The sequence below is a fragment of the Zootoca vivipara genome, chromosome 2, assembly GCF_965207765.1.
Source record: "Zootoca vivipara chromosome 2, rZooViv2.hap1.1, whole genome shotgun sequence".
In the NCBI taxonomy this organism is placed as follows: Eukaryota; Metazoa; Chordata; class Lepidosauria; order Squamata; family Lacertidae; genus Zootoca; species Zootoca vivipara.
Window position 1 is genome coordinate 83,331,893 of NC_142584.1, and position 26,028 is coordinate 83,357,920.

Consider the following 26,028-nt stretch of genomic DNA (forward strand, 5'->3'; position numbering starts at 1 on the left):
CTCCAAATGATGGCTCCTATTTTAGAATGAAAGGGCCCCGTTCTGGAGGCGAGGAGTGTCTGAGGACCTGTGATTCTGAGAGTGCAGGCCTCACACAAATTTTGCCTGTCTTTAAGGGCGGCTATTGGAGGAGGGTAGTGTTGCAGAGGCTGAGATCTCCCCAGCTAGAAAAGAGATGCATCATACATGATCAGCCTTTTGCCATCTAATTATTGTAGCACACTCTGCATGCTGCTACTTGACAAATATTCAGAAGAGGTGCCTGATACACAGTGAGATAGCATGGGGACTGGAGGACTGCTAAGTATTTTCACTCAAGTCTGTGGCCCTATTGTTAGACATGGTAAGTGTGTCTGCCTGAAGCAGCATAGTTTGGGGTAACATTAAAAGGCAGCCATTCCTGCCCCACCCCCAGCTATTTTATTAATATATTTTACCACCATCGGTAGTGGTGGTAGAGTTGCCATTTGGATTATCGGCCTCAGGCATAATTTTTTTGGGGGGTTGTTTCTCATTACATTTATGTTTCAAGATCTCCATTGGTGCCTTACTAGTTATCCAGCAACAATAGAAGATACTGGCTTAGAACTAAGAAGTTTGGCCCACACATGCCTTAGAAATCTCTTTCCCATCTTATGACACATCTTTGCTGTTAAAATCAACACAGTCTGTGCCTTCCTAACAATGCAATCTGGGCAAGAGCGTGTAGTGAGGTAACTTTGTGGCTGCCTCATAATTATAGAAATCCCTGCTCCTGGAGGTTTGCCAGAGCCTGCACATTATCTGTAGATAATATAAGGCTTTTCTGTTGGAAGCAGCAATGGGAGGCCTGTAGTGGCTTTGTCTTGATGATATTTTGATGCCTTCGGTCTATTTTTAAACATGAGATCCTTTCTGAACATTTGGAAGCTGGCAGGATGCAGATTTAAACAAATAATGGGGATGTGTTCTCAGGCATGGTTGCTACTTCCCACCAGCTTAGAAAGTTGGGGGTTTGAGGGCATCCTGAGCAAATTTGCAGATGACACCAAATTGGGAGGGGTGGCTAATACCCCAGAGGACAGGGTATTAACAGATTAGACAACTGGGCCAAAGCAAACAAGATGAATTTTAACAAGGAGAAATGTAAGGTACTACACTTGGGCAAAAAAAATGAAAGGCACAAATACAGGATGGGTGACACCTGGCTTGAGAGCAGTACATGTGAAAAGGATCTAGGAGTCTTGATAGACCACAAACTTGACATGAGTCAACAGTGTGATGCAGCAGCTTAAAAAGCCAATGCAATTCTGGGCTGCATCAATAGGAGTATAGCATCTAGATCAAGGGAAGTAATAGTACCACGGTATTCTGCTCTGGTCAGACCTCACCTGGAGTACTGTGTACAGTTCTGAGCACCACAGTTCAAGAAGGATACTGACAAGCTGGAATGTGTCCAGAAGAGGGCAACGAAAATGGTCAAAGGCCTGGAAACGATGCCTTATGAGGAACGGCTTAGGGAGCTGAGTATGTTTAGCCTGGAGAAGAAAAGGTTAAGGGGTTATATGATAGCCATGTTCAAATATATAAAAGGATGTCATATAGAGGAGGGAGAAAGGTTGTTTTCTCCTGCTCCAGAGAAGCGGACACGGAGCAATGGATTCAAACTACAAGAAAGAAGATTCCACCTCAACATTAGGAAGAACTTCCTGACAGTAAGAGCTGTTCGGCAGTGGAATTTGCTGCCAAGGAGTGTAGTGGAGTCTCCTTCTTTGGAGATCTTTAAGCAGAGGCTTGATGGCCATCTGTCAGGAATGCTTTGATGGTGTTTCCTGCTTGGCAGGGGGTTGGACTGGATGGCCCTTGTGATCTCTTCCAACTCTATGATTCTATGATTCTATTCTATGACATTGGGTTGCAACTATTAAGATTGCTGCAATCTAATTGGTGAATAGGAATGACATGTGTGATTTGGAAGTGTATTTTTTTTAATTTTTTTTATAAAAAACCCTGTTTGGGGTGTGGTTATTTGTATTTCAAGAATGCTTTGATGGTGTTTCCTGCTTGGCAGGGGGGTGGACTGGATAGCCCTTGTGGTCTCTTCCAACTCCATGATTCTATGATTCTAAGTTTAGGCTGTACGCAGAGCCAGCAGTTGACTGGCCAGGTAAGCAATCTGCAGTTGGTTTTGCTAGGCCTATTTCAGTGCATCAACAATGACAATGCTGAAGCTTCATTCTCCTGGAGCCCACTTCCCTTGGCTTGGGGTTGCCAGTGACCCAGCACAGAGCTTTCCCCACCTGCATGCCCATTAATCTTATCTTAGTCTTATCACTTGCAGGTGTGTGCTGAGCACCAGGGGGCCAGCAAAATGTGGTGTAAAATTGCCCATAATTGCCTTGTTAGTGGCAATGGTGGGCCCGTGCTACACTGCTCATCTGTCATCACACAGTGTTTGTCAAGCCACACCTGTCTGCTTTATTGGGAATCATCTTAACAAATGAGGCATATCATGCTCACTGGGGCTCCCCTCCCTCCCCAGCTGGTGCTGTCAGAAACTTCACGTGCTGGGATACACCAGAGTTGGTAGAGGAAGAGAGGATCCACTTTACATGGGTTAATTGGTGCCTCCCTTGGTGGGGAGGGCTCTGTAGAGATTACTTTCCCTCTGCTAACTCTCAGCATGAAAGAAAAAATAGCCTCTCTGCAAGTGTCCACTGCCCTTGCCAAGGATATGCAGAATGCAAAAAAAGAAGAAAAAAAGTGGGTCCGTTGTTGAGACCATGAGCAAGCCATCCTATTGGAGAAAACTTTTACTGTTTCCATTTTCATGTCACCATAAGTACAGAGTAGTATTGTAATCAGTACTACTGTGAGGCAGAGGGAATCAACAGCTTACAGACATTAGCCAGTGTGATACCTTGGAGCCACTTGCTTGAATATTAGCAGAATCAACAGTCCAGCCATTCCAAACGTGTGGTGTAGGTGTCCTGAAGCTTATTCACAGGGGGATAGATGTGTGGGTGTTATTTTCTTTTTGCTGTGCTTCAGCACAATGAAACTCCTGGTGCTTTTCAGAAATGTAAAATGTATTTTCGCCGTGTGCATGGCCCAGATGCCTTTTCTCCAGTTGCTGTGGTTGGAAGGGAATGACTGGGACTTGGTCCTTCGGGGCAAAGCTGAAATATTGCACTGATTGTCCTTAATACTACCAAAGTTCTAACCACCATGCAGGTGGTGAATAGTTGGTGTAAAACAATACCTGGTTTGTGTGGCAGTACTGTGGGGAGCAGAGAAGAGAGTGTTGTGTCAACAGGTTGAGGTGGGAAAGGTGGATTATCACTGCTTGGAAGACAGCAACCTATTCAAAACACCTGTCTGGGTTTTAAGCATTTGCTATCTTCATTTTAGTTTACCTGATTATATGTTTATTTTGTAACCTGCATGGAGCTGTAGATATTTAAATAAGCCCTAGATATATAAATGTTGGGTGGGCTGCTGAGTTGTTACGGCATGCAGGCAAACTGTTGGCAATGGCCTAATGAATCCAATAACAGTCTGGTTTGTTTCTTCCTAGCTGACACCTGAAACAGGCCCCCGGCAGGGCGGTACTCGCTTAACCATCACTGGAGAGAACCTGGGCTTGAAGTTTGAGGATGTACGCTTGGGTGTGTGGGTTGGCAAAGTGACGTGCATGCCCATCGAGAGCGAATACATCAGCGCTGAGCAGTGAGTAACCTCCAAAAGAGGGGTGGCAATGAAGGGATGGGCTGTGGGAATATCTCAGTAGTATATTGGTCCTCTGGTTTGCTGGACCAAGATAAAAGCCAGAGCTTTGCTAAATAAAAACTATTGCTAAAGATGCTGCTTAGGGTTGATGAGGTCATATCTGTTTCCTATCCAGTCTGGTTTCAGGCTTAGTTTCGGGACCAAAACAGCATTGGTGGATTATCTGTGCCAGAAACTAGTTGGGGAGTTTATCCCTGTTGGTTCTGCAGCATTTGATATCATGGAGAATTCCTGGAATGCTTGGCTGGGAACATCATTTTATGGTGGAAGAAGTTCAGAAGGTAGTCTTGGGGGATGTGTTGCTCAGCCTCTTGGTTGTTGGGTTGTGGCTCTTTTTCATCCCCTCCTTTTTTTCAACATCTAAATGAAGCTGTCAGGGTACTGCCTCATCTATACATTGATGATACCTAGCTCTATCTCTCCTTTTCAACTAATGTGATGAAGTGATGGAAATTTTGAACCTGGATGCAGTGAAGGACTTGATGGGGACTAAGAAGGACTCAGTCCACATAAGACAGAGGTGCAATTGGTCAGTACAGAAGCTAATTCAGGACTGAGAGTCCAGCCAGTCTGGGATGGGGTTGCATTAGCTCTGAAGAATCAGATTCACTGTTTGGGAGAGTGTTCTTAGATGGAGCATTACTCCTGGAAGTTCAGGTGGCTACTGTGACCAGGTGGTCTAAATGTCATTGCCAGCACATCGTGGGATGTGAAGGATCAGTGTGGTCCAGTCAATAAGAGTTGAACTGGGACTGGGTTCAGCTCTCTGCTTACTTATGAAGCTCACTGGGTAATCATAGGAGTAACTATCTCTTGTCCTAACCTCCCCACATGGGGAAGGTATGATAATAAATAGGATGACAAGTGAATGAACACCTCCTCTTGAGTTGTTTGGAGAAAAAAGATGGATGGAAGAGTGACTAGAAAGAACTAATGAATCTTGCTAGATAGCTTCTCTATTTGGTTGCACAAAATACTGGCAAAATGTCAGTATTTTGCAGCATTTTATGAGTGATTAATCTGACTTCATTAGTAAGAAATCTTTAGTGAATGGCACCACATGACTGACTGGAAGAGTCCCAGGCTTTGTTGAAGCTACAATTTTGGAAGATTTTGGAAGACTTTCTATCCATAGTGGTGGTGGGTTCTTCTGCATAGTTAGCATTAGCTAAAAGTCCCGCTCTGGGTATTCTGAATGTATTTTCTGGCTTCTTAGCAAAGTCCTCAATGTGTGTTGGGAGATCTGCACTATCTAAAGCTGATCGATTCTGGCTACCCAGCTGGAAGCAATAACTTCCTTTTCTCTCTGTATATCCTTCTTTGTTCTACTGTCTTAACAACTCAGGCTATTCCAATTTAAAAACATGTATAAATTTACAGAGCAAGTTCAAAAAGCAAGAGGATTTAATAAGAGAAATCAATTTATGAACATGTGGGTGCCTTTCCTTTCATATGCAGATAGCAGTGATTTCAAATACGTGCGCTGGAAATGTGTAGTATTTTTTGTGCATTGTTTAATTTATGGACGGTGCATTAACACAACTGCAATAGGAGTAAGGGAGGAGGGAAAACGGGTTCTTTTCTGTTTCGCTTTGTATTTTGTTAAATTTTAATTGATTTCCTGCTGAGTTGAGTGTTACAGCACTCGTAATATTTTATATATTTTGCAGTTTTGATATGCCTATTGTTCAAAAGTCAATTTGATATGTGCTGAGAAATCACTTCCTGAAATTGTGAAATGGCATTTAATTAAAAGCCCAGGAAAAAGGTGACAACAAGTGCTTGTCCTTACTATAAATTATAGCAAATATAACTGGCTTATTGGCCTGAGCAGGTGGCCTGAGAACTGCAGGCCAGCTCTGCTGAGACATTGCGTACATGTTACACAGTCACTTACTGTGCCTTCCCTAGGATCGTCTGTGAGATTGGAGAAGCCAGCCCAAGCAAAATCCAAGAGGCCCCTGTGGAAGTTTGTGTCAGGGACTGCTCCCCCAGCTACAAGGCTATATCCCCCAAAAGCTTCACCTTTGTGGTAAGGATATATTCTTCTCTATCACCTTTCCTTACTTTGAAACCCACTTCCCTCCAATAATTAGTTTTATTAATCTAAATTTTGCAAGGACACCTATACGCTTGACTATCTGACCCACTTTTTATTATCAAGAGGTGTCCAGTTGAATGAAAGAATGTATTGTGGCCCTGTGGTGCACAAAATGGCTGAGGTCAGAGGAATTTTCCCAGCATTTCCCTTGCAGCATTCACTTTTATTGTTCCTGGGCACCAAGGACACCTTCTGAACTCTGTGAACTTGCTGTGTTTCCATTTGGCAGACTCCTACTTTCTCACAAGTGTCACCAGCTCGGGGTCCTGTCTCTGGGGGCACCTGGATCAGCATAAAAGGAAAGCACCTTGATGCAGGAAGTGACATCACAGTAACCATTGGAGGGCAACAGTGCGCCTTTCCAAGGTGAGCCTCTCATGGGTTGTGTGGAAACCGTTGTGGAGTAGAGTGCTCCAAACGCACTGAGCAATGTGAACGAAGGGGATGCAAGGATGTGTGTGTGTGTGAGAGAGATTAAGTATTCTAAAACAAGGTATCACTCTTAAGGAGCCAAGCAAAAACTCCCATGTAATTCTTTTCAAGGCTCATATATATATAAATGTTTTGGGGTTAAAAAGACCGAAGATGGTTGAATTTCTTTTCCCTCTAAAAAGCACAAATCCCTGAGCCATGAAGTGGATAATTTTTAGATTAGGGATGATAATGGAGCGGCTCTTTAAATATTTTCGTGCAGTAATTACTGGTTATCAGCTCTAATCGCTGCTGTTTGCAGCAGCCGCACGATGGGGAACGCTCCGGAGTTGCGCTGGCTCTGCCGGCTGCCTTTGCTTTATTTTTCTTTTTGTGTTAACTGATAATTTTAGCATCACTTCCCCGAGTCAGGGAGAAATAGGGTAACACATGTAGAGGGTGGCACTTCATTCCTTTTATTCCTTTGTGTCAGATGTGAACAGTTGGACTGATCCATGGCCTGGGAGCAAGGTTGGATTCTTTCAGAGCAGGCCCCTTGGGTTCTCTTCCACATTTTATTCGTATATGAGCTCAGGGCTATGCCAACATGGGATTTGCATTGATGCAATCAATAGCTCAGCTGTCCTTGGGCACTCCTCAGCTCCTGCTAGAATTTACAGGAAATGCTGTGTCTTAACCTTTAGGTAGACTTATTTTAACCTTTTGTAGAATAGCAGTCTCCCCTTCAGCTGAGCAGTTTTGGGAATCGGACACAGTTTGTGGCCCATGGTGCTTGTGGTGAAAAGGCATTGGTGCACTACACATATCTGTTTAATGGGGCAAATTTTTGCTGCCATGTAGTGTTGGTAGAGAGATCAAAAAGCTTGACACGGATTCCCAGGCAAGTTTGTTGCTGAGATTGTGGCATGGCATGGCAGCAAGAAGAATATTTGTTGGCCCTTCCTATAGCTAAAGATGTTGAATTATTTTCTTTCTCTGTGTCTTACAGGAGAAATGCTGTTGAAATCCGGTGCAGGACACCACCTGGCCAAAGCTCAGGAGAGTCTCCCATCCTCATCCATATAAACCGGGCTATACTTAGCAGCCCTGAGGTGGCATATTTCTATACTGATGACCCCACCATTCAGAAGATAGACCCCGAATGGAGCATCAACAGGTAGCACTGAAGAGAATGGATTTGAAGGATAAAAATAAAGAAAATAATGTGCATATTAGGAATATCCATGGTTGTCCATCCATTTATTAGCAGCTTTGCTGTACTTTGGAAAGCATTGCGTTTTGCTAAGTCACTCTGCCAGAAATCAGGATGATTTCCTTCAGAACCCCACTTCCTGGAACCCACTGCAAGAGGTGTGGTGTGACGTGCATAGCACCCTATAGAGAATAATACGCTGTTCTCATGTTGATTCTCAGTGTCTAGCAATAACAATAATAATACTTTTATTATTTATACCTCGCCTGTCTGGCTGCGTTTCCCCAGCCACTCTGGGCAGCTAGCAGTCTCTAACAGAGGTTAATGCCAACATTAAGCCAGTTAAACCACATCCCTGCAAATGACACTTTGCCTGTACTCAGTTGACAACAGTGGAGGGGGGGGGTGCTTCTTTGCCTTGCAGTGCTTCTCTTGAGCCACACATAAGAACTGTGTCTGCTGGCGAGTTTTGTAAAGCTCCTGAAGCAGCAGACCTTTGATTCTGATGCTGACTTTCTACCATAGTAGAAATACAAAATGTAACAACCTTAAGAGCTATAGCAGCAATTACCTGCTGTTTGCAGTGTATACGTCAGTGATCTAAGACCCAGGATCAAAGGAGTCAAAGCCCAGGAAATTTTCCTCTGGAACTGGGTGCCATGTGGAAGTCCGAAATGAAAACTGGAAGGAGCATGACTCGACTCTTTCAGAAGGGTATTTGCTATCAGCTAATGCCACTGATGTCTGTTTGAAAATGTGTATTATGGTTATTTTAAAATGGTTCTAGTTGTATAGGGAAGAAAGTACGCTCTCGTTAGGCCAGTGCAGGAGATGTGTTTGGTATGACATAAAGTAGTAGACCAGTGCTGCCTGACACCACTTGCTAATTGTATATTTTTCCTCTGTTTTGGTGATTTTGATTAAAATCGATGTGTTGCTCTACATTAGGCATCCCCAAACTTGGGCCCTCCAGATGTTTTGGACTACAATTCCCATCATCCCTGACCACTGGTCCTCTTAGCTAGGGATCATGGGAATTGTAGGCCAAACATCTGGAGGGCCACAGTTTGGGGGTGCCTGCTCTACATGGTAAATGATGACATCTGTGTGCAAAGCAAAGTTAGATGTGATGTAAGAAGATCTGTGATGTCAGGAGGTTCTCCTTATTTTCAAAGTTAAAGGAACTATGATAGTGATGGATTATATGATAGTGATGGATTAGATTGGTGTCATGATGCTTGGAAGTAGGGGTAACATTGCAGCATTTCACCTTCTGAGTGACTTGTTTTCTCCTAGGGAGGAAAATAAACTTTTTTTGGTGGGGAGGGGTGTCAATTTGAAAAAAATAAATGTGAAGAAAGGGTCAGCCCCCACCTCCAGGCAAGTGCCGTGCTTCTATTTCAAGGGTCTCCGTAGCTGCTTATTTATATTTTCCTCAAAACAGTTGTAAGATCTTATTATGGATCTCCCAATATCCTGTCCCTTTGAAATGGTCCTCAGAAATATTAGCCTTAAAAACAGCCTTCATTGTCATCTTCGTAGAATTGGAAGGGACCCAAAAAAGCACAGCTGATAGACTGAAAACAGCTGCTGTTGTACGATGCATCTCTTGTAGTCCTTGCTGTTCTGAACACGAATGCAGAAGTGGTAGTCTGGGATAGAAGATGCTGGTAGTCCTGGTATTCTTTTAGACTGGTTTAAGGTCTAAGTGTGCAGTAGGGCTTCTTGGTTGGGTGCACCATGGAGAGGAGTGGAACCCAGAAAGCTTTCTCATTTTCACCAGTTGCTCTGTAAAATTAATCTTGTAGTTTGGTTTTCCCCAGCCTGAACATAAGGTAAGAGAGACCATGCAGCTTTTCAAATAACAGAGTAGAAGTGACACCCTTGTTCGGTTCATGCTGCTTGTGCCCACCCCACTGCTGTTTTTGTCTAACCCCGACTTTTGCTTGCTTTCTAGTGGTGGTACCCTGTTGACTGTGACAGGTACCAATCTGGCCACTATCAAAGAACCCAGGATCCGAGCCAAGTATGGCTCTGCTGAGAGTGAGAATGTAAGTAAATCTTTGACTTAAGGGAGTCATTTTTAAAAGGCATTAGAAGTCACATGGCAGCCATGATTGCCCACACTAATTCTTTTGTCCAGATGTGATGTTAGGCTCCAAGTCCCATCAGACCCAACCAGCATAGCCAATGGCCAGAGATGATGGGAATTTTGGTCTAGCCGCATCTGGTGGCCACATGTTCCCCATCCCTGGCTTAAGTGGAGAATGCCAAAGTGCCTTCAGTCTGAACCTCCTACCTAAGCCAGCACTTCCTGCCATGTATTATTATGCTGCTACCTCAATGAAGGGATGCGGGTGGCGCTGTGGGTTAAACCACAGAGCCTAGGGCTCGCTGATCAGACGGTCGGCGGTTTGAATCCCCGTGACGAGGTGAGCTCCCATTGCTTGGTCCCAGTTCCTGCCAACCTAGCAGTTCAAAAGCACGTCAAAATGCAAGTAGATAAATAGGAACCACTACAGCGGGAAGGTAAACTGCGTTTCCATGTGCTGCTCTAGTTCGCCAGAAGCAGCTTTGTCATGCTGGCCACATGACCTGGAAGCTGTACACCGGCTCCCTCGCCTCGGCCAATAACGCGAGATGAGCACCGCAACCCCAGAGTCGGTCATGACTGGACCTAATGGTCAGGGGTCCCTTTACCTTTACCTCAATGAAGGGGAAAGCTACAGACAACCTTCTGGGAATTAATTACACTTGAACTTGTGTGTGTGTGTGTGTTGAGTCAGATGAAACCAATGAAAGGCAGTGGATTAAATCTAGTGGCTTCTTCCCTTCTAGAACTGCACAGTCTACAACGACACCACCATGGTGTGCTATGCTCCCTCTATTGACAACCCAGTCCGGAGTCCTCCAGAGCTTGGTGATCGCCCAGATGAAATTGGTTTTGTCATGGATAATGTCCAGGCCTTGCTGATCATCAACAAAACCAGCTTTGTCTATTACCCAGACCCTGTATTTGAGTCTCTCCCCTCTGGAATGCTGGAGCTCAAGCCAAGCTCTCCACTCATCCTCAAGGTAATGCTACCCTCTGCCCCATTATTGCAGCTATGCATAAGCTATCCCGCCTAGCATAACTAGGGTCCTTACTTCTGCCCCTTTCTTGGCATAATTGGATGATTTCCCTCCCCCACCCACTCACACCTTTCTGCTGACTCCTAGCCTTCATTGCCAGCTCACAGCATGGAAGAGAAATCAGATGGAGTAGAAGGAACTAGTTTTCTACTCAGAAATGTGGTCTTCACAACCTATCTTCGTTTGGTATTAAATGAGCTGCACTGAAAAAAGCACACAATCTTTTAGAAGGAGAGACTTGACAGTCCCTACAGCAGAAGCACTGCAAAATTCTGGTAGTTTGTTCCAATATTACAGAGAGAAGAAAACTCTATTATAGGAAGAGGCATAAAGCCATAGAATGAGAAACAGGAGATCCTAGTTATAATTCTTCTCTCTTATAATACAAGTTGACTCCAGCCTTGCTGGTCTGCTCCCTTCAACTTAAAATTGTCTTGAGCACACTTGTCACATATTCTTGGATCCGTTGAGTGGTATTTCTTTTTATTAAGCTAAGAAAACCTTACACTAATGGTGTGCTACAGTAGGCTTCACACCATGTTCCTGCAAGACTGTAGAGAGGAGAAAAATGGATTGTGTTACAGTGGAAAAGGCAGGGAAAGTGATGTGAATGTTAGCAAATATGTTCTCTCCTATTGAGCATTTTGTCGCCCATTGGTCACTTCTGTTCAACTAAGGATAGTTTGAGGCTGCTTTTGGACCACTTTTTAAGCTGCATGAAGTGGATTGAGATGCTGCTCCTTTTGCCCCCTGATCTAGAGAACAGAACTGAATTAAAAGATGTCTCCTTGTGGGTTAGAAGGCTGAGAGACTACCGGTAAACCCAGTGTTATTTTTGTTTCTTTTTTAAGGGCCGCAACCTGCTTCCTCCAGCACCTGGAAATTCCCGGCTAAACTACACGGTGCTAATTGGCGACACTCCCTGTGCTCTTACGGTTTCTGAGACCCAGCTTCTCTGCGAGTCACCCAATCTCACAGGACAGCACAAAGTGACGGTAAAGCGTTTCTCCACTGTCTTGCTTTGACAGCCTTGTACTATGCACCGGGTGCTCATTATTTTTCCTCCTGGAAGATCCCCGTGCAGTCTGGGTTGCAAAGAATGTGGAACACATCCCGCTTTTTAATCTTTTCACTCTCTCCCACCTATTCCCAAATCCAGATTCTGCTGTTGGGAAATCTCTTCTCTGTCAGCAGCCGCTCAATACACATCTAGCTTCCATACACCAAACCAACCTTGTAAATGCACCCACAAAGGTTGCTAGCTTGAACATAAAGTTTACTAGCCTGCTGGGGGCTGGCAGAGGAAAACCAATCCCTCCTGCAGCAGCTTCCCTGGCAATTGTTCTGGGCACGAAAGAGGGATGGAACACTCTGTCCTTCCTCTGCCGGAATTGAACACTTACCTGCCTGCAATTCCTTATCTCTTTGCACATGGCTTGTGCATAAATACAAGGCCACACCAGACTTCTGTATATTATGCATGCTATTAATGCAATTTTATGTGATTAATTTGCACGTTTGTAATTTCTGTGTTTGAGGCAGCATCAGAGTAGGAAATTTTGGCAGACCGAAGGAAAGAAATCCAGATTTCTTGTATTTTGGGATTTGGAGTGGATGGTGATTTTTTGAATCTTTGTGTTTGGTGTTCTGCAGGAGGGGTTTCAAAGATCTGGAAGGCTTTTAGCAAAAAAAAGGGGGGGGGAGAAACTATTCCAATTCATTTGAAAACTTTTCTGGGGCCCTTTGTGCCCCATTTCTGATTCCTTCATGAGTTCATCTGTAACAAAGCTCTTAATGCTGCTCTTGGGTGTCAGGTGAGCCAATTGCACAGGGTTCAGAGGGATGTACAAATTCCAGTGGTTTCTGTTGCATTATAGAGCTTGTGTCTGGATGGTATCGTTGCGACTGGAGTGCATGGATCAGTGCTCTCTTTCTCTGCTCTCCTGTGGTCCCTTTTCATGAATAGACTTCATTGAGCCCTCTTTTCCACTATGTCACAAACAGTGTTCATCATCATGAGCTAGCAAACGTACCAGCTTTTCTTTAGCGCTTACTGCTGTTACTTCCACTACACACTTAGCACCATTGCTAGTGAACAAGGAGCAAGGGCATGTTTTGCCTGTGTGCCACTGTTCTTGAGAATTCCATTTTTACCCTTCAGCTGGGGCTCTGTCTTTCTTTCGGTGGAGGTAAAGTAAGCCCATGAATGTGTATTTTGGATTGTTCTGAATACCACCATTTGGTAGCCAAGCCCAAAGTCCTGTTGGGATGCATTGTGGCTTGCCTGCTGATGAAATTCAGTGTGTGATGATTGATAATATTGTCATTTATCCATTTTAGATCCCTAAATAATAGCAATTGCCAGGACATTGTTCTGTCCGCCTCTGTTTAGTTCCATCCTTATTTCAGACATTTTGGTACAGTAGATTGCAATGTTTAGCTAGTGATATTGTGAGGTTTAGCTGCTGATAACAATTGCAGTGTTTAGCTGGTGAGTTATCATGATGTTGAAATTCAGATATCGCCTAGCCCTTACACACATTGTGATTTGCGATACATTGCCAGCTCAAATATTATTAAACTATTATCACGATGTGAATTTCAAACCAGTGTTGGACAATATATTGATATATCGCCCAGTTCCATAACACTCCTTGTCTGGTGCCCCGTCCTCATATTTTGGATGCCTCCAACTAACTGTCTTGATTACTTGCTTATTTATTTCCATTGACTTTAGAAGGGGAGAGATTTAAGAGGGGGGGAAAACACTCAAGGAATTCAATTTCTGTGACTTCTGGTGTGAACTGGCCTCCTGAACTCATGTGCCGACTGGGGCGTAAAATGTCTTCTGGATTTCACACATGTCTGAATTTTGCGATGTAGGTCTTGATTCAAGAAATGGACTGATGTGTGGTTAAAAATATGTATGTTGGGGTAAAACACATTTATAAATGCATACATTGAGATAGAATATATGTTTAAATATGTACTTCGATATAAAAGGCACATTTGAATTTTCATTTCTTAAAAAACAGATTAAAGCAGAAGCAGGGCAAAACGGACTCATGAATGGGTTAAGCAGGCTTAGTTGCACGTTAGACTGCAGCACAGCAATTCTGACTCACTCGGGGGCTCAGTGTGGCCTTGGGTGTTTGAAAGGGACCCAAAATGTTTCTTCCTCCAGGCACCTCATCCATCAAGGAATGCACTTTGTATCCCATCTGTTATTACAACGCTTTGTGAATGAGACATCAAACTTGCTGCCTGCTCAGCAACATACCAGCCTGTTCCTTCATCCCATCAAATCCCTTTGCAATGCTTTGAAGAGGCAATGTGAGACTTAACCTTGCACTGCTTGGCCATTGTCCTTCTCCACTTAGGCATTTGCTTCCCTCTGATGGCTGCAGTCAGTGCTACCTAAAAGGTGCTTGGGGTGTGGGTAGTTAGGCAGGAGTAACCATTACCATGAGTGTACTGAGTGGCAGAGAGCCCCCCTCCTGCTCTGTTGCTTGTTCAACAATCAGTGAACTACCCATTGTGGCAATTGTCTCCTTATTAATATTAAAATTTCTGCAGCTCAGAAGTTGGCAGCTATTCGCTTACCTCATGATTACAAGGTGGTAGCAGTGGGCACCAGCTTGAAATACTTAAAGCCTTGGTTGGTAACATTCTCAGCGCAAGTAGCTTGCTATTAAACCATTTTCAGGGGTAGCAGGCAATTGGCAAAACATTCCCCTTCCTGCCCATTCCTGCAAGACCTCATCTATGCTGGATTCTCTGTATATGCTGGCAGAGAACCACATCTAAGAATCTCTCCTCATTTGACATTTTATACTTGCGTTCTGATACCTGAATATGATATGCATACTGTTTGCCTTGGTTCTGAATGGTGCATGTTTTAAAATTAATTTATTGAAAAGCCGTTTAAATTGGCATTTGCTGTAACACTGTTAAGAGCTTGCACAGGCCATGTGCCCTCTGAGCCCCTGTGTAGGAATTGGATCTTGCAGCTTGAGGGAACTGCTTCCTTGGCAGCTTTTCTCGGCGTGGTCCATGGGCACCTTTGGGAGGATGGGAGGGATATAAATTCAGACAATAAGGACAGCTTTCCTCCCCTGACATTTTTCTTCCTGTTATGCCCAACAGCCAACAGTGCCTTGGGATCTTTGCCATTCCCTTAATAATTACTATGTCAATAACCCACTGCTCAGTTCTTTAACCATCATCACACTCCCAAAAAGGAGGAATCCCAAAATACCCAATTTCAGAAACTACCCAAGTCCCTCCTTTCATTATTATTGATGCTGGAAGGCAATTCCTCATCTCTAGCAAGTAGATGGGAGTATAAAATTCCTTCTTGGCAGAAAGGTGTGTGCCCAAATGCTAATTTATATATATATTCATTCTCTCCCTCTCCCTCTCCCCCCCCCTCTCTCAGATCAAGGCTGGGGGATTTGAATTCTCCCCAGGGATGCTGCAGATCTATTCAGACAACTTGTTGACCCTGCCAGCCATTATTGGAATTGGTGGGGGCGGAGGTCTTCTCTTACTCATCATCATCATCGTCCTCATTGCATACAAGCGGAAATCCCGAGATGCTGACCGCACCCTCAAACGTCTACAGCTGCAGATGGACAACTTGGAATCCCGCGTGGCCTTGGAGTGCAAGGAAGGTGTGAATGATGGGCCCAGGTTTTTTTTTTCCTTTTTCTTTTCCATGGCTCTGCTACTTATCAGTCTGTTCCCATTTAATCCCACCCCTTGAGAGAGAGATTTGTCCTGATTTTTTTGGGGGGGGGCTTCATTTACTCCATATACATTTTTAAACAACGGCATCGTTGTTTAAGCAATGCCATCATTTAAAGCAGGCACAGGCAAACTTGCCTCTCCAAATGTTTTGGAACTACAACTCCCACGATCCCTGACCACTGGCCCTGTTAGCTAGGGATCATGGGAGTTGTAGTTCCAAAACATCTGGAGAGCCAAGGTTGCCTATGCCTGATTTAAAGCAGTGTTTCTCAAACTTGGGTCTCCATCTGTTGCTGGACTACAGCTCCCACAATTCCTGACCACTAGTCTGGCTAGCTAGGGATGATGGGAGTTGTAGTCCAACAAGAGATGGAGACCCAAATTGGAGAAACATTGGTTTAAGGAAAAAGAAGGGGGCAATCTTACCATGAAATGCAACAAGCTTTGCCACCATTTCGGGCAATTAGGAAAATGGGTTCATAATTTCACAGGTGGAGATGAACTTTACCTCTACCCTCTACTTCCTTCCCCCTAGTGTCTCCCCACATGGGTTTTTCTTCCAACTGAGTTCACTTCCAGTATCTGAACTTGGCAAAGGAGAAAAGCAGCTGGGTGGCAGGCAGGCTGTGGGAGAGAGGTGGAAGTGGGTGTACTCTGTTTGCTCTAAAACAAAACAACCCTCTCCTGCCACATAATGTATGATTGGCACATCTGAGTTTGAAGAAAGAGACCCACTCGTTTCACAGGTAGTTTGACTGTCCCATTATATTCCTCCGCTAGTGGGGTCCCATCCAATTCGTTTCTATAATCTAGGTGATTGGGAGGCTCACCAAAACTCATTCCCTTATGGCAGTGTTATATTTGCAAGCTGTTACTATGTGGAACAATCCAGTTGGATGGAACATCTCCTTGCCAGCACCATATAGTCCCAGCTGGTACTGGCAATGAAGCAATGCATAGGTTGAAACCTCCATGTTGAACATTCTGTACAATAGAAAGCCTCTGTTGGAGACTTTCAGAAAATGGCTTTGAAGGCACATGGTCCATTTTCTGTTGCTTGAAGCTGCAGAGGTTTGGCTCTTGTCAGATGCCTGGATGGGGAGGCCACCTGGGAACCACGTAAGCCGCTCTAAGCTTTTTGGAGGAATTGACTGTGAGAAATAACAACCAACATACAATTGGGCAGATCCATATGATCCCATGTGGAGCACTGTTGTAGAAGTCCCCTTCCCGTCAGCAGCCTCCCACTTGGTTGAACCTTGCCTGAGAATGCGTACTAAGCAATTAGTTTCATCTCTAAGCTTTAATGAGATCGGTCCTGCCCTGCTCATAAAGTATCCCAATTACCTACAAAGTGGTATCATTAACCAACAATCACAAAAATCCTTGCTATGTTTGCAAGATGTTGGAGAAAATTGCCCACTTACCAGTGCTTTGTTCCTGCTGCCTTCCCTGCCCAAAATACGAAAACCTGGCACATAGATTTCTTTAGCCAGTGTGGTGTATGGATGTGCTAAATTAGGATCAGGAAGGCACACGTTCAAAGATATTGCTTAGCCATAAAACTCACCGAATGACCTTGGGTCAGTCATGACCTCTCTGGTGAACTTACAAGATTGTTCTGAGGACAAAAAAAAAAAAGGTTTGGGGGGAAAACCTTGTTCATCACCCCAAACTCCTTGGAGGAACAGCAGGACAGAATGTAGGTAATAACAATAATAGAACTAAAATCTGACCACTATTGATTTCACCATCATTAATGCCCTCCTCTGGGTCGTCATAATATCGCAGGTTAATGTGCTTGGATGCCACTGTCCTTTGGAGTGAAGGTCAGATTTGGCCAGTACTGGCCAACCTTTTTGTGGCTCCCCCATCTAAGCAATATATTTGAGTATGGGCAGGAACCCTATCTGAGCAAGTTGGCTGTGGTTTTGATTGGAGCACAATAGGTTTTATGCTCCGCTTAGTGTGTCCATGGCTTGCTCTGATGCTAAGTCTGTGCCTCCATCTCTGGTGCTTCTGCAAGGCTGGTTCCTTATTCATGGGTTGTCCTTTTGGGGAGAGACGGAGGGGTCAAGTGAAGCAGTTTTATTGGAGGTGGTAGATTTTTATTTGGCGCAGTTGGAAGGAAGTTAGCGAGGTTTCAAGAGGAAAAGTTTTAAAGGCAGAGAGAAGCCTGCCTGCAAAAGGCTGTGGGTCTCTCATTACATGACAGACAGATGCTGAGAAATTGGACAGAATGCTGCTTCTGATCCTGCTGATAAAACCTAATTGCCCATTATCGCCACAAGCCAGCGCCTGGGGCTGTGACCCTGCCAACTCCAAGTTGGCCCAGAGGCTGCGACAGAAGCAGGCACCTAAAATGAGATAATAAAAAAAGAGGAAGGGGGGGGAAATAGCCCTGTAGATAGAAATAGTGACAGAGAGAGGATTGTAGAGGGAGGGGGGAGCATGTGGAGGAGATTTTGCCTTGTCTTCCACAGCTGGCAGATAAAAGGATCTGTTTTTAATTAAAAGCTGCAATATCTTCTCTGCCTTTTCTCTTTTCTAGTCCCACTAGTTACAGATAAGATAGTGTGCCTTTCAAGCTGACAGTTTGTTTTTTCTCATCAAACTGATCAGCCTACAGCCCTCTGCCACTTCTAGCTTCCTTTTTAAAGTGCCATTAATTTGATTTCTCTCTCTCCCCTCCCCCATCCCCCCCATATAAACTCTCACTTGTACAGCACTGGAACCTATGCACAAACAACCTGCTTCCTCTTGTAGGTGCCATTATAGGTGCAGGATGCCATTTCTCCTCTGGCATGCTCCTCCCAGCAAAACCAACTGCTATAGGACAAAAAAGGTGGTTCCACTTGTCAGAACACAGTTGAGGACATTCTTGTGACATAGAACTGTTTCCTCTCTCCCAAGGCTTCCTTAAAAAAAAAAAATTCTGCCAGCATTTTGTCATTCTCCGTCTCTTTTCATTTGTGCAGCCAGAAAGGCAGTCTTGCGTCAAAACACCAGCCTTCAGGCCTGTACCTGTATCATGGAACTGAACCAGAAGGCATAAGAGAGATCCCTTCTGGTTTCCTTTCTGTAAATTGGGTCTTGGTTCTCTTCTCTGCTGTTGCTTTGTAACTTTGGAGGAAGCCCTTGTATCTTTGCACTGCATTTTTTCTTCTGTCTTTTTAGTGGGGCAAGAAGCTCCACTAAATTTGTTTAATTTTCTTTTCCTTAAATAAAGTTGGTGATATTGTGTTAACTAGCCATAGCCATGGCCTTTTGTCACTAGACTTATTGGCCGGGATATTCCCTGACCAGTTGGGAGCTGATGCATAATTGTTTAATCTGATCTTTGTTTAATCTGATCTTTCCTTCCCAGCTTTTGCCGAGCTGCAGACGGACATCCATGAGCTGACCAATGACTTGGATGGAGCTGGCATCCCCTTCTTGGATTATCGCACCTATGCCATGAGGGTCCTCTTCCCGGGAATAGAAGACCACCCTGTGCTGAAGGAAATGGAGGTGTGGTAATGTGTGTATGTGTGTCTGCTTGGATAACATTTCAGCTTGGCTTACATTTGCCTTCCTGAGCTTTGTGAGTTTATGCCTGTGGGGAGGAGGGATTCCTGCTGCTGCAGTTTCTCTCAGTCTTCTCTCCTGCTTTCACAAGGAACTGAAGTGTCTGGGGTCTGGGTTTATTGGTGGCGCAGGCTAGACTGATGACCTTAAAGCAAGACTGCTTCACCACTTCCCACCACCCACAGGATTTGAAGATTCTGCTGCTTATATAAGCTTAGGGGGTTGTTTGTTTTGACCTCAAGTGTGTCTTGGAGAGTTTTTTGGCAGGATAACCATGCTGTTGCGTCCACCGTTAGCTGTTCATGGTGTATTTTTATTTGACTAAAGAGTGAACAACCACTAAAAATGTGAGGAAGACTTATCTGAGATTGTTCCCCAAATGCTGGCTCATAGGACCCTTTTTTCAGGGTGGGGGGATTTCTAGACTGCTAGGAGCTAGGTTTAAAGAGAATAATGGGGAAACATTGATTCATGGGTGTGATGCACATTAGGGAATGAGACTGACTGGGAGATCCAGGAATAAAAATAAAATTCTATTGAGCTTTCCCCAGTTGTTGCCATTTCTTATAGCATGTTGAACAAAAGAACAAGTTTGAAATTCTCATTTCATTCATTCTCACAGCAACCTTATGAAGTAAGTCACTGTCATCCCAGTTTTACAAAACGGGAATTCAGCCTGACCAAGGCCACCTAGCAAGCGAATGGCTGCAGCAGGATTAGAGCATTCATCTCCAGCAACCATAATTGAACCAGCTACACTGGTTCATTCCTACTATTGCTGCTGGTCCTCTATCACTAAATTCCAGAGCAAGGAGACATCAGTTCTGCTCCTTTTTCCTTCAGTTGCCCTGAGAATAACTGGAGTATTACGCCTGTGCCTAAGCATTGGAGTTGCAGAAAGATGTTGGTTGACAGCAAGTAAGAGAAAGGAGGTGTTGCTGTTGTTCTTTAGGTTGTTATGGATAGGTTAAATGGGACAAGAGCAGAGTGAGATGTATGTAATATGGCTAAGCATGGAAGATAGAGGCAGATCTGAGTAGATAGGATTTTTCAGTAAGTAGTAGCAGAATGAAACCGAATAAAAGCAAATAAGAGCAGAGACATTTTCCTGACAGTAAAATCTATCAGGGTGTGGGAAAGTCTCTTGATTGAATTGATGGCATCGCTGTCGTTTGGCACACTGAAAAATAGACTGGGCAATTTTTTTTTGGAAATAACTGTACAGCACTGGGCTGTTCTGTACTGCACAGCGGGGTGTTGCTGCTTTGTGCCATTGAGGGCTGTTTTCATTTCAGTGCTTCTGCTTCTGTGACATGAACTGCACTGCTGCTTCGGATCTCCTTTGCAAGCTCAGTGTGCTGGTCTTTATTACCTATGCGTTCTCAGAATGAGCCTGTGCTTTGCATGTGGGTAATGTATGTGTGTGTGTGTGTGTGTGTGTGTGTGTGTGTGTGTGCAAAACATCTCAGAAATAACTTCAGCTTCTTGAGAGCCAATGACCCGGTCAGTTGCCTCTGGTGTTTATGTGTTGCTCTGTCTCGAGGCCCTCACTGACAGGTTCATCCTTTCTTTGCAGACAAATTGTGTGTATGTGTGGGGGGGTACATCTCTAACCAAACACTCTCTCACTCTATGGATAACTTTCTCTGAGTTACACAGTTTGTGTTTATCTTCAATGCTCTGCACACTTGGTTGGATCTTCACATATTGATTGATTGCATGTGGCTGTGTACTTCCCCTTTGATGTGATTTAAGAATACACACATGGACCAGAGGGGATACCACTATAACTGAGATAGATGGCTGTAGTTCTGAGGTGTTGTCTCTGTAGAAGGAAAATGTACAATGGTGCTTCCATCTCTGTAACATTGAAGGTCTAGTATCTCATAATGCTGAAACCTGTGGTCATATTGAGCAGCTGGGTAGTGGGAGATTCAATAATAGACAAAGTATTTATTCGCATCATGCATGCTATCAGAAGATTTGATGGCCACCAACTTAGATCGCATTAAGGGGGTACTAAGCAGATTTGTGATAGAAGACTATTGTCATTATATGCTGCTTGTGGGGCTCCCACAGGCATCTGGTTGGGCACTGGGGTAGAATCAGGATGCTGGACTACATAGGCTTTTGATCTGATCTCTCAAGTCCTTAATAAAAGGGGCAACATGCTGGCAAGGCATACATTTCCACATGCTGGTCAGAATGATTTTTGGGTCACTGCTGCGTGGCTACCATGCTCACTGACATTAATATCAATATTTATATTAATATCACTGCTACTGTCATTTTCTGCAGCACTTGGTTTATTCAATTGGGCTTGTTTGATGCATGACCAGCCACACATTTCCAAGAGACTTGTCTGACATCATCAGGTTCCCTGGCTCCATTTCCCCCAGTGTGGCCTCTCCCTTTCCTTCCCCCCATACCGACTCCCCCTCCCTTCGCCAGCCCTTACAATGTCCGCTTAATTTAGTACAAGCAATTGTGCAAAAATTGGCTTCACGTTTTCCTGTATAGCAAGGATGTTTTTGATTGGAGAAGTGAGGGGTGGCCTTAACTTCCCCTCACCACTGACCTCACAGAGTAATTAATGTTGACGCAGGATTCGTAACATATTTGGGAGAAGTAATCAGCTCCAGAACGCGATGCAGTTATTAATTACAGAGAATCAAGCGCTTGTCATTGCAAGTGCACAGGTTGCTCATTGTAAGCTGAGCATAGTCCTGTGCTTCCGTGATCTAGTCTTACCCCAGTTGTGGGCCTGCCATCAGGCCTTTTTACAGTCGTCCTCCAGTTTAAAAAAACTGTTGAACGCTGTTAGCTCTCCAGCACAGGGAAGGTGTTGCTTTGAGTAAAGAGGAAGGGCCTCCTCCATTGTGAGGATTTTACATTGAAAATAGCAAACCATTTACAAAATCAACATATCTGAAATAAATATGGATTGCTTCTTCATTCAGTTCTTATAGATTAAAGTTCTCATTAAACTTTTTGGGACACATTTCCATTGCTCTGTTGCTTCTGTTGCTTGTGTCCTTTGTCTTGCTTATTCACTAGGGATTAATGGAGTCGAATAGGCTTTATCTATTATTTTGTTCAGTTAGTCAAGGTGGACTTCCATTAATTCATGCTGTGTTTATAGGAGCCTTCTCACTAACCAATGTTAATCTGTGGCATTTTAAAAAACCACCACACTGTTTTTAAAATGCTCTTCGGCATGGTGGGGGGAACCTTCTGTTTTGCTACACTTTAATCTGTCATCCACTCACAGAATTTCTGGTGGAATGTACATCAGATATGTGAAGTCAGTTCATAATACCCTTCATTTTTGCTTTGGGGGGAAATGGTTTCTGCCCTTGTAATTAAAAGGGATTCCACTTGAAATGTAAAAACCAGTATCTGCGAATGAGTCCTAGTGAGTGTAGTCTGCTATCACCACTGCCCCTAGTTTCCAGTTAGGCTTTCCTACTCATGTATCCCAGTTGGCTTTCGTCTATCCAAGCATCACCTGCTAATATATCACCACTTACCATTCCAAAAAACCCTGCCCCAACTCAGCTGTAGTTTTTAGACTAAAGCATGTTGCAGCAAATATTGGCTTGGGGGAGGGGTATGTTCATGACTTTTATTAAGTTGCCCAATTTATTGTGAGCGCAGAATGTGAGTTACCTGGGTGACAGATCTGGGAGGCACAAATTTAGAGTCCTACTGTTATGCCTAGCTGGACTGTGTGAATTGAAAAGTGACACTGTTAGGTTCAAGGGGTACACGATCTGTGTAAAAATGATTGTGTGTAAAGCCCCTTATGAATTTGAGAAAGCAAAAGTGACAAAAGTAAGTCTCAGTTAATTTCATGGCGTGTGGATTCTGGTTGTGTGTGCATGCTGGCGATGTGGAGGGGGAGAATAGCAACAGAGTGATGGGCCTAGGTATGTTTCACGTTTTTGCTGGTCAGTAGCAAGTGGTTACCTTGGAAAAGTCTGTTTCCCCGTCTTAACTTGTACCAGATAGTGTATCCTTTGTGGATTTTCAGATTCCGTTTGCAAGGGTAGCCTGAAATCTAAGCATCTGAATATGAAAGTTCTGCTTTTATCCTCTCTGGAATGTGCTGGAGGTTTTTTGGCCCATCTGTGTTTCAAGCTCTTGGCAGTTGCTTTGTTGTGATCACACTCTGCCTGTCATTACCTCCTTAATGATTGAGGGGGAAGAGAGTGAGAGAGGGGGCACACAGCAGCCAGGAGACAGGGACTTTAAATTACTGGTACAAGGATAAGGTGAAAACAAAACAAATGAACCACAAACCTTCCAAACACTGGCAAACAGGAGACTCTGGAGAACAGTGCACCCATTTTAAGAAGTTCCTTCTGTTTCCATCTTTCCTCATTATTGGAGTTTGGTGGGCTTACTCCATGCATGAATCTCTGTAATTCTGATGAGTAGCCTTCCCATTATTTACAATTTTTTAATTGTAATCTGGATAAACTGGGATGACTTTAGAGTGTGGAACAGTCCTCTTGGAAAAGGAAATGGGAGCATTGCCCCATAGGCTAGATCTGGCAGAACTTTGAAACTGCAGGGCATAATCACGTATATAAGTTCAAAGAACTAATTAAACAGAGGACATACAGGGCTTTCCCAGCTGTAATTTTAATTTCAGAGAAACCATATATGTTTGGTTGGTAAAATGAAATTACAAGAGGGAAAACCCTGTATTAAATATAACTGGCATGACTTTTAAAAAAAGACTGATATGATGTGTTTGTAATCTTCTTTTTGTTTGTGATCTTAATTAGAATGAGTTTAGTGCTAGGTATTGCAAATGACTAGGAAGGGGTAGGCACTGTGTGCCCCCCCTATTTCCCTTCCCCACTCCATGTGCACACATGTAATAATAATAATAATAATAATAATAATAATAATAATAATAATAAATCCAGAGCCAAGCATAGAGCTGCCATTAGCACCTTTTCTTATCTTTGGGGTTTGGGGTTGTTATTTCACTGCTTTTGTGCAAATTTAAAGCCTTGATTAAATGCTTAATTTTTTTTTTGGTCATTTGCTTTTGCTAATGATTGCACAAAAAGAAGAGCAACAGAGTAAGGGGGGGTGGAGAGGGTGTCAGCTTGCAAGAGGGCTTTGCTTCATTGCTTTCCAAGTTGTAGATGGTAAGCCTAGCCTGCTGAGATCATTTATGTGGCAGATGTTTTGTGCTGCTGCTACTACTGCTGCCGCTGATGCAGCCACCACCACCCTGCTCTATTTGCAGCATGCAATTCTGATAAGATCGCTTATGTAGGACAGGACCAATTTCCGAGCTTATCAAGTGTCGCTGACTTTAGAAGCTGAGCGCACAGCCCAGATAGGAGGAACCTGCCACCTGATCCTCCTTTCATGGCTTCTGGGAGAGTGAAGGGCTTTGCTTTATTTTGATCACTGAAAATACAGGGCAGTGGCCTTGCACAAAACCGTCTGTGAAATCTACCACGAATGCAGCATTACGGTAGACAGCCCTGCACACTCAGAGCCTGGCTAGGAAGAGCCAAAGCAGTGCTGGTTGAAAGACACTTGTGCCCCCCCCCCCAATGGCTACGCCTCTCTCTTTGTTCTTAAACATAAAGAACTCTTTGGGGGGGGGGGGTAAGGAGGAAGTCACTTTGTGGGAAAACTTTGAATGGAGTGAAGTTGAGAGAAGAAACAGTATAACCAGGCATAGCTGTTGGGCTTTAGTTACATATGTCTGAGTGTCATTTGGAGGTAGGCTATGGGAGGTAATTTGGACAATCAGAAGATGAGGGGATTTTAGGAATATACATTTGGCTTCTGAATCTTCACTTCTGTAAAATCTGGTGCTGGGGGGTACTCTAGAAATATGGCTGGCTTGTGTATCTGAAATTCCTCCTCCTTCTGAATTGACCTGCAGATTATCCAATTATTGCCTGCTGGGCTTGTGTTGACATGTTGTTTTTTTCTAGACATTAGGAAGCAAGGAAAAAACCCATGTTTCAAACTGTGAGCATTTAGTTTTCAATGACAACCTTCAGTAGCTGCTAGTGAGAGCCATTGATTGGAGCCGATAATTCCAATATGTGCATACTTAAAAAAGAAGAAGGTCTTAAAACATATCCTGCAGCATTGGCCGTTCAGTTTGTTCTTCTTCTCCCATTTCCCTCCCCCGGCACAGTATGCAAGACTACCCAAATGCAAGAATACTTCCTGTGATATGCTCAGATCTAGCGTTAACTAATCTCATCAATGCAGATTCTTCTACTTTTATCATTATTTATATAGCACTACCTGTACACAAGACCTTAAAGGAGGATTGAGCAGCCTGCAGGTGCCATTGGACTTTAGCTCCCAGCAGCCCTAGGCAACATGGTCAGTGACCAAAAATGATGGGAGCCTAGCCCAACAACATATATAGGACCCCTACTTTACAAAGTGACATAAGCAAAGGAGAAGTCTCTGCCCAGAGAAGCTAACAATCTGACTTTAGACAAGGGTCCATTTTAGTTTTGCCATGGACTTCTTTATGGGGGGATCTATAGATGAAGATTCAAGAGGCTATTACTAACCAAGAAAGAGAGTTACTTGTTTCCTATGGGGCACTGAAGCACGTAAGCAATCTCTGAAGACCAGATGCTCTGATCAGATTTAGTCATTAATTATCTGCTTTATGGCCCAGGGAGGCACTGAGATCCACTTTGGGATGTAGGGGTGCTCTGAACACCAAAATCTGAGAACAACTCCGCATTCGCAGGAGCAGAATATATGTGGGAGAGGAGGAAATGTCCTTTCCTGATTTATTTATTTTTTAAAAACGCCACTCAAAACAAAACCAGGCATGCTTCAAATGGTATCACTAATCTCAGGGACAGACGGTAACATTTAAGACCATATGCAGAAAGTGCAAAAGATCAGAATTTCCTGTGGGGACAGCTTGGTACACTCAGATCTATCCAGGAAGAATTTGGCTGTTACTCTCCAGCCAAGCCCAGCATTTTGGCAACTTTTCTTATGGGGAAAAAAAGGATGCCCAACTGAATTCTATGTTTCTTTTCATGAAAGCAGAAAATGAGACTTGTGTGTG

The 26,028-nt window shown here is 43.8% G+C and overlaps 1 protein-coding gene across 4 annotated transcripts in view; it reads left to right on the forward strand.

Annotated features, from left to right (window-relative positions):
- PLXNA1 (plexin A1) overlaps positions 1–26,028 on the forward strand; it is a 298,287-nt gene that overhangs the window by 229,917 nt on the left and 42,342 nt on the right. For all 4 annotated transcript variants that reach the window (XM_035106479.3, XM_035106473.3, XM_035106478.3 and 1 more), the window contains exons 13-21: positions 3,557–3,708; positions 5,680–5,800; positions 6,099–6,235; positions 7,290–7,457; positions 9,451–9,544; positions 10,332–10,568; positions 11,477–11,620; positions 15,064–15,298; positions 18,742–18,884. In XM_035106479.3, coding sequence (XP_034962370.3) covers positions 3,557–3,708; positions 5,680–5,800; positions 6,099–6,235; positions 7,290–7,457; positions 9,451–9,544; positions 10,332–10,568; positions 11,477–11,620; positions 15,064–15,298; positions 18,742–18,884 — 1,431 coding nt within the window. The remainder of the gene's footprint in view (positions 1–3,556; positions 3,709–5,679; positions 5,801–6,098; positions 6,236–7,289; positions 7,458–9,450; positions 9,545–10,331; positions 10,569–11,476; positions 11,621–15,063; positions 15,299–18,741; positions 18,885–26,028) is intronic.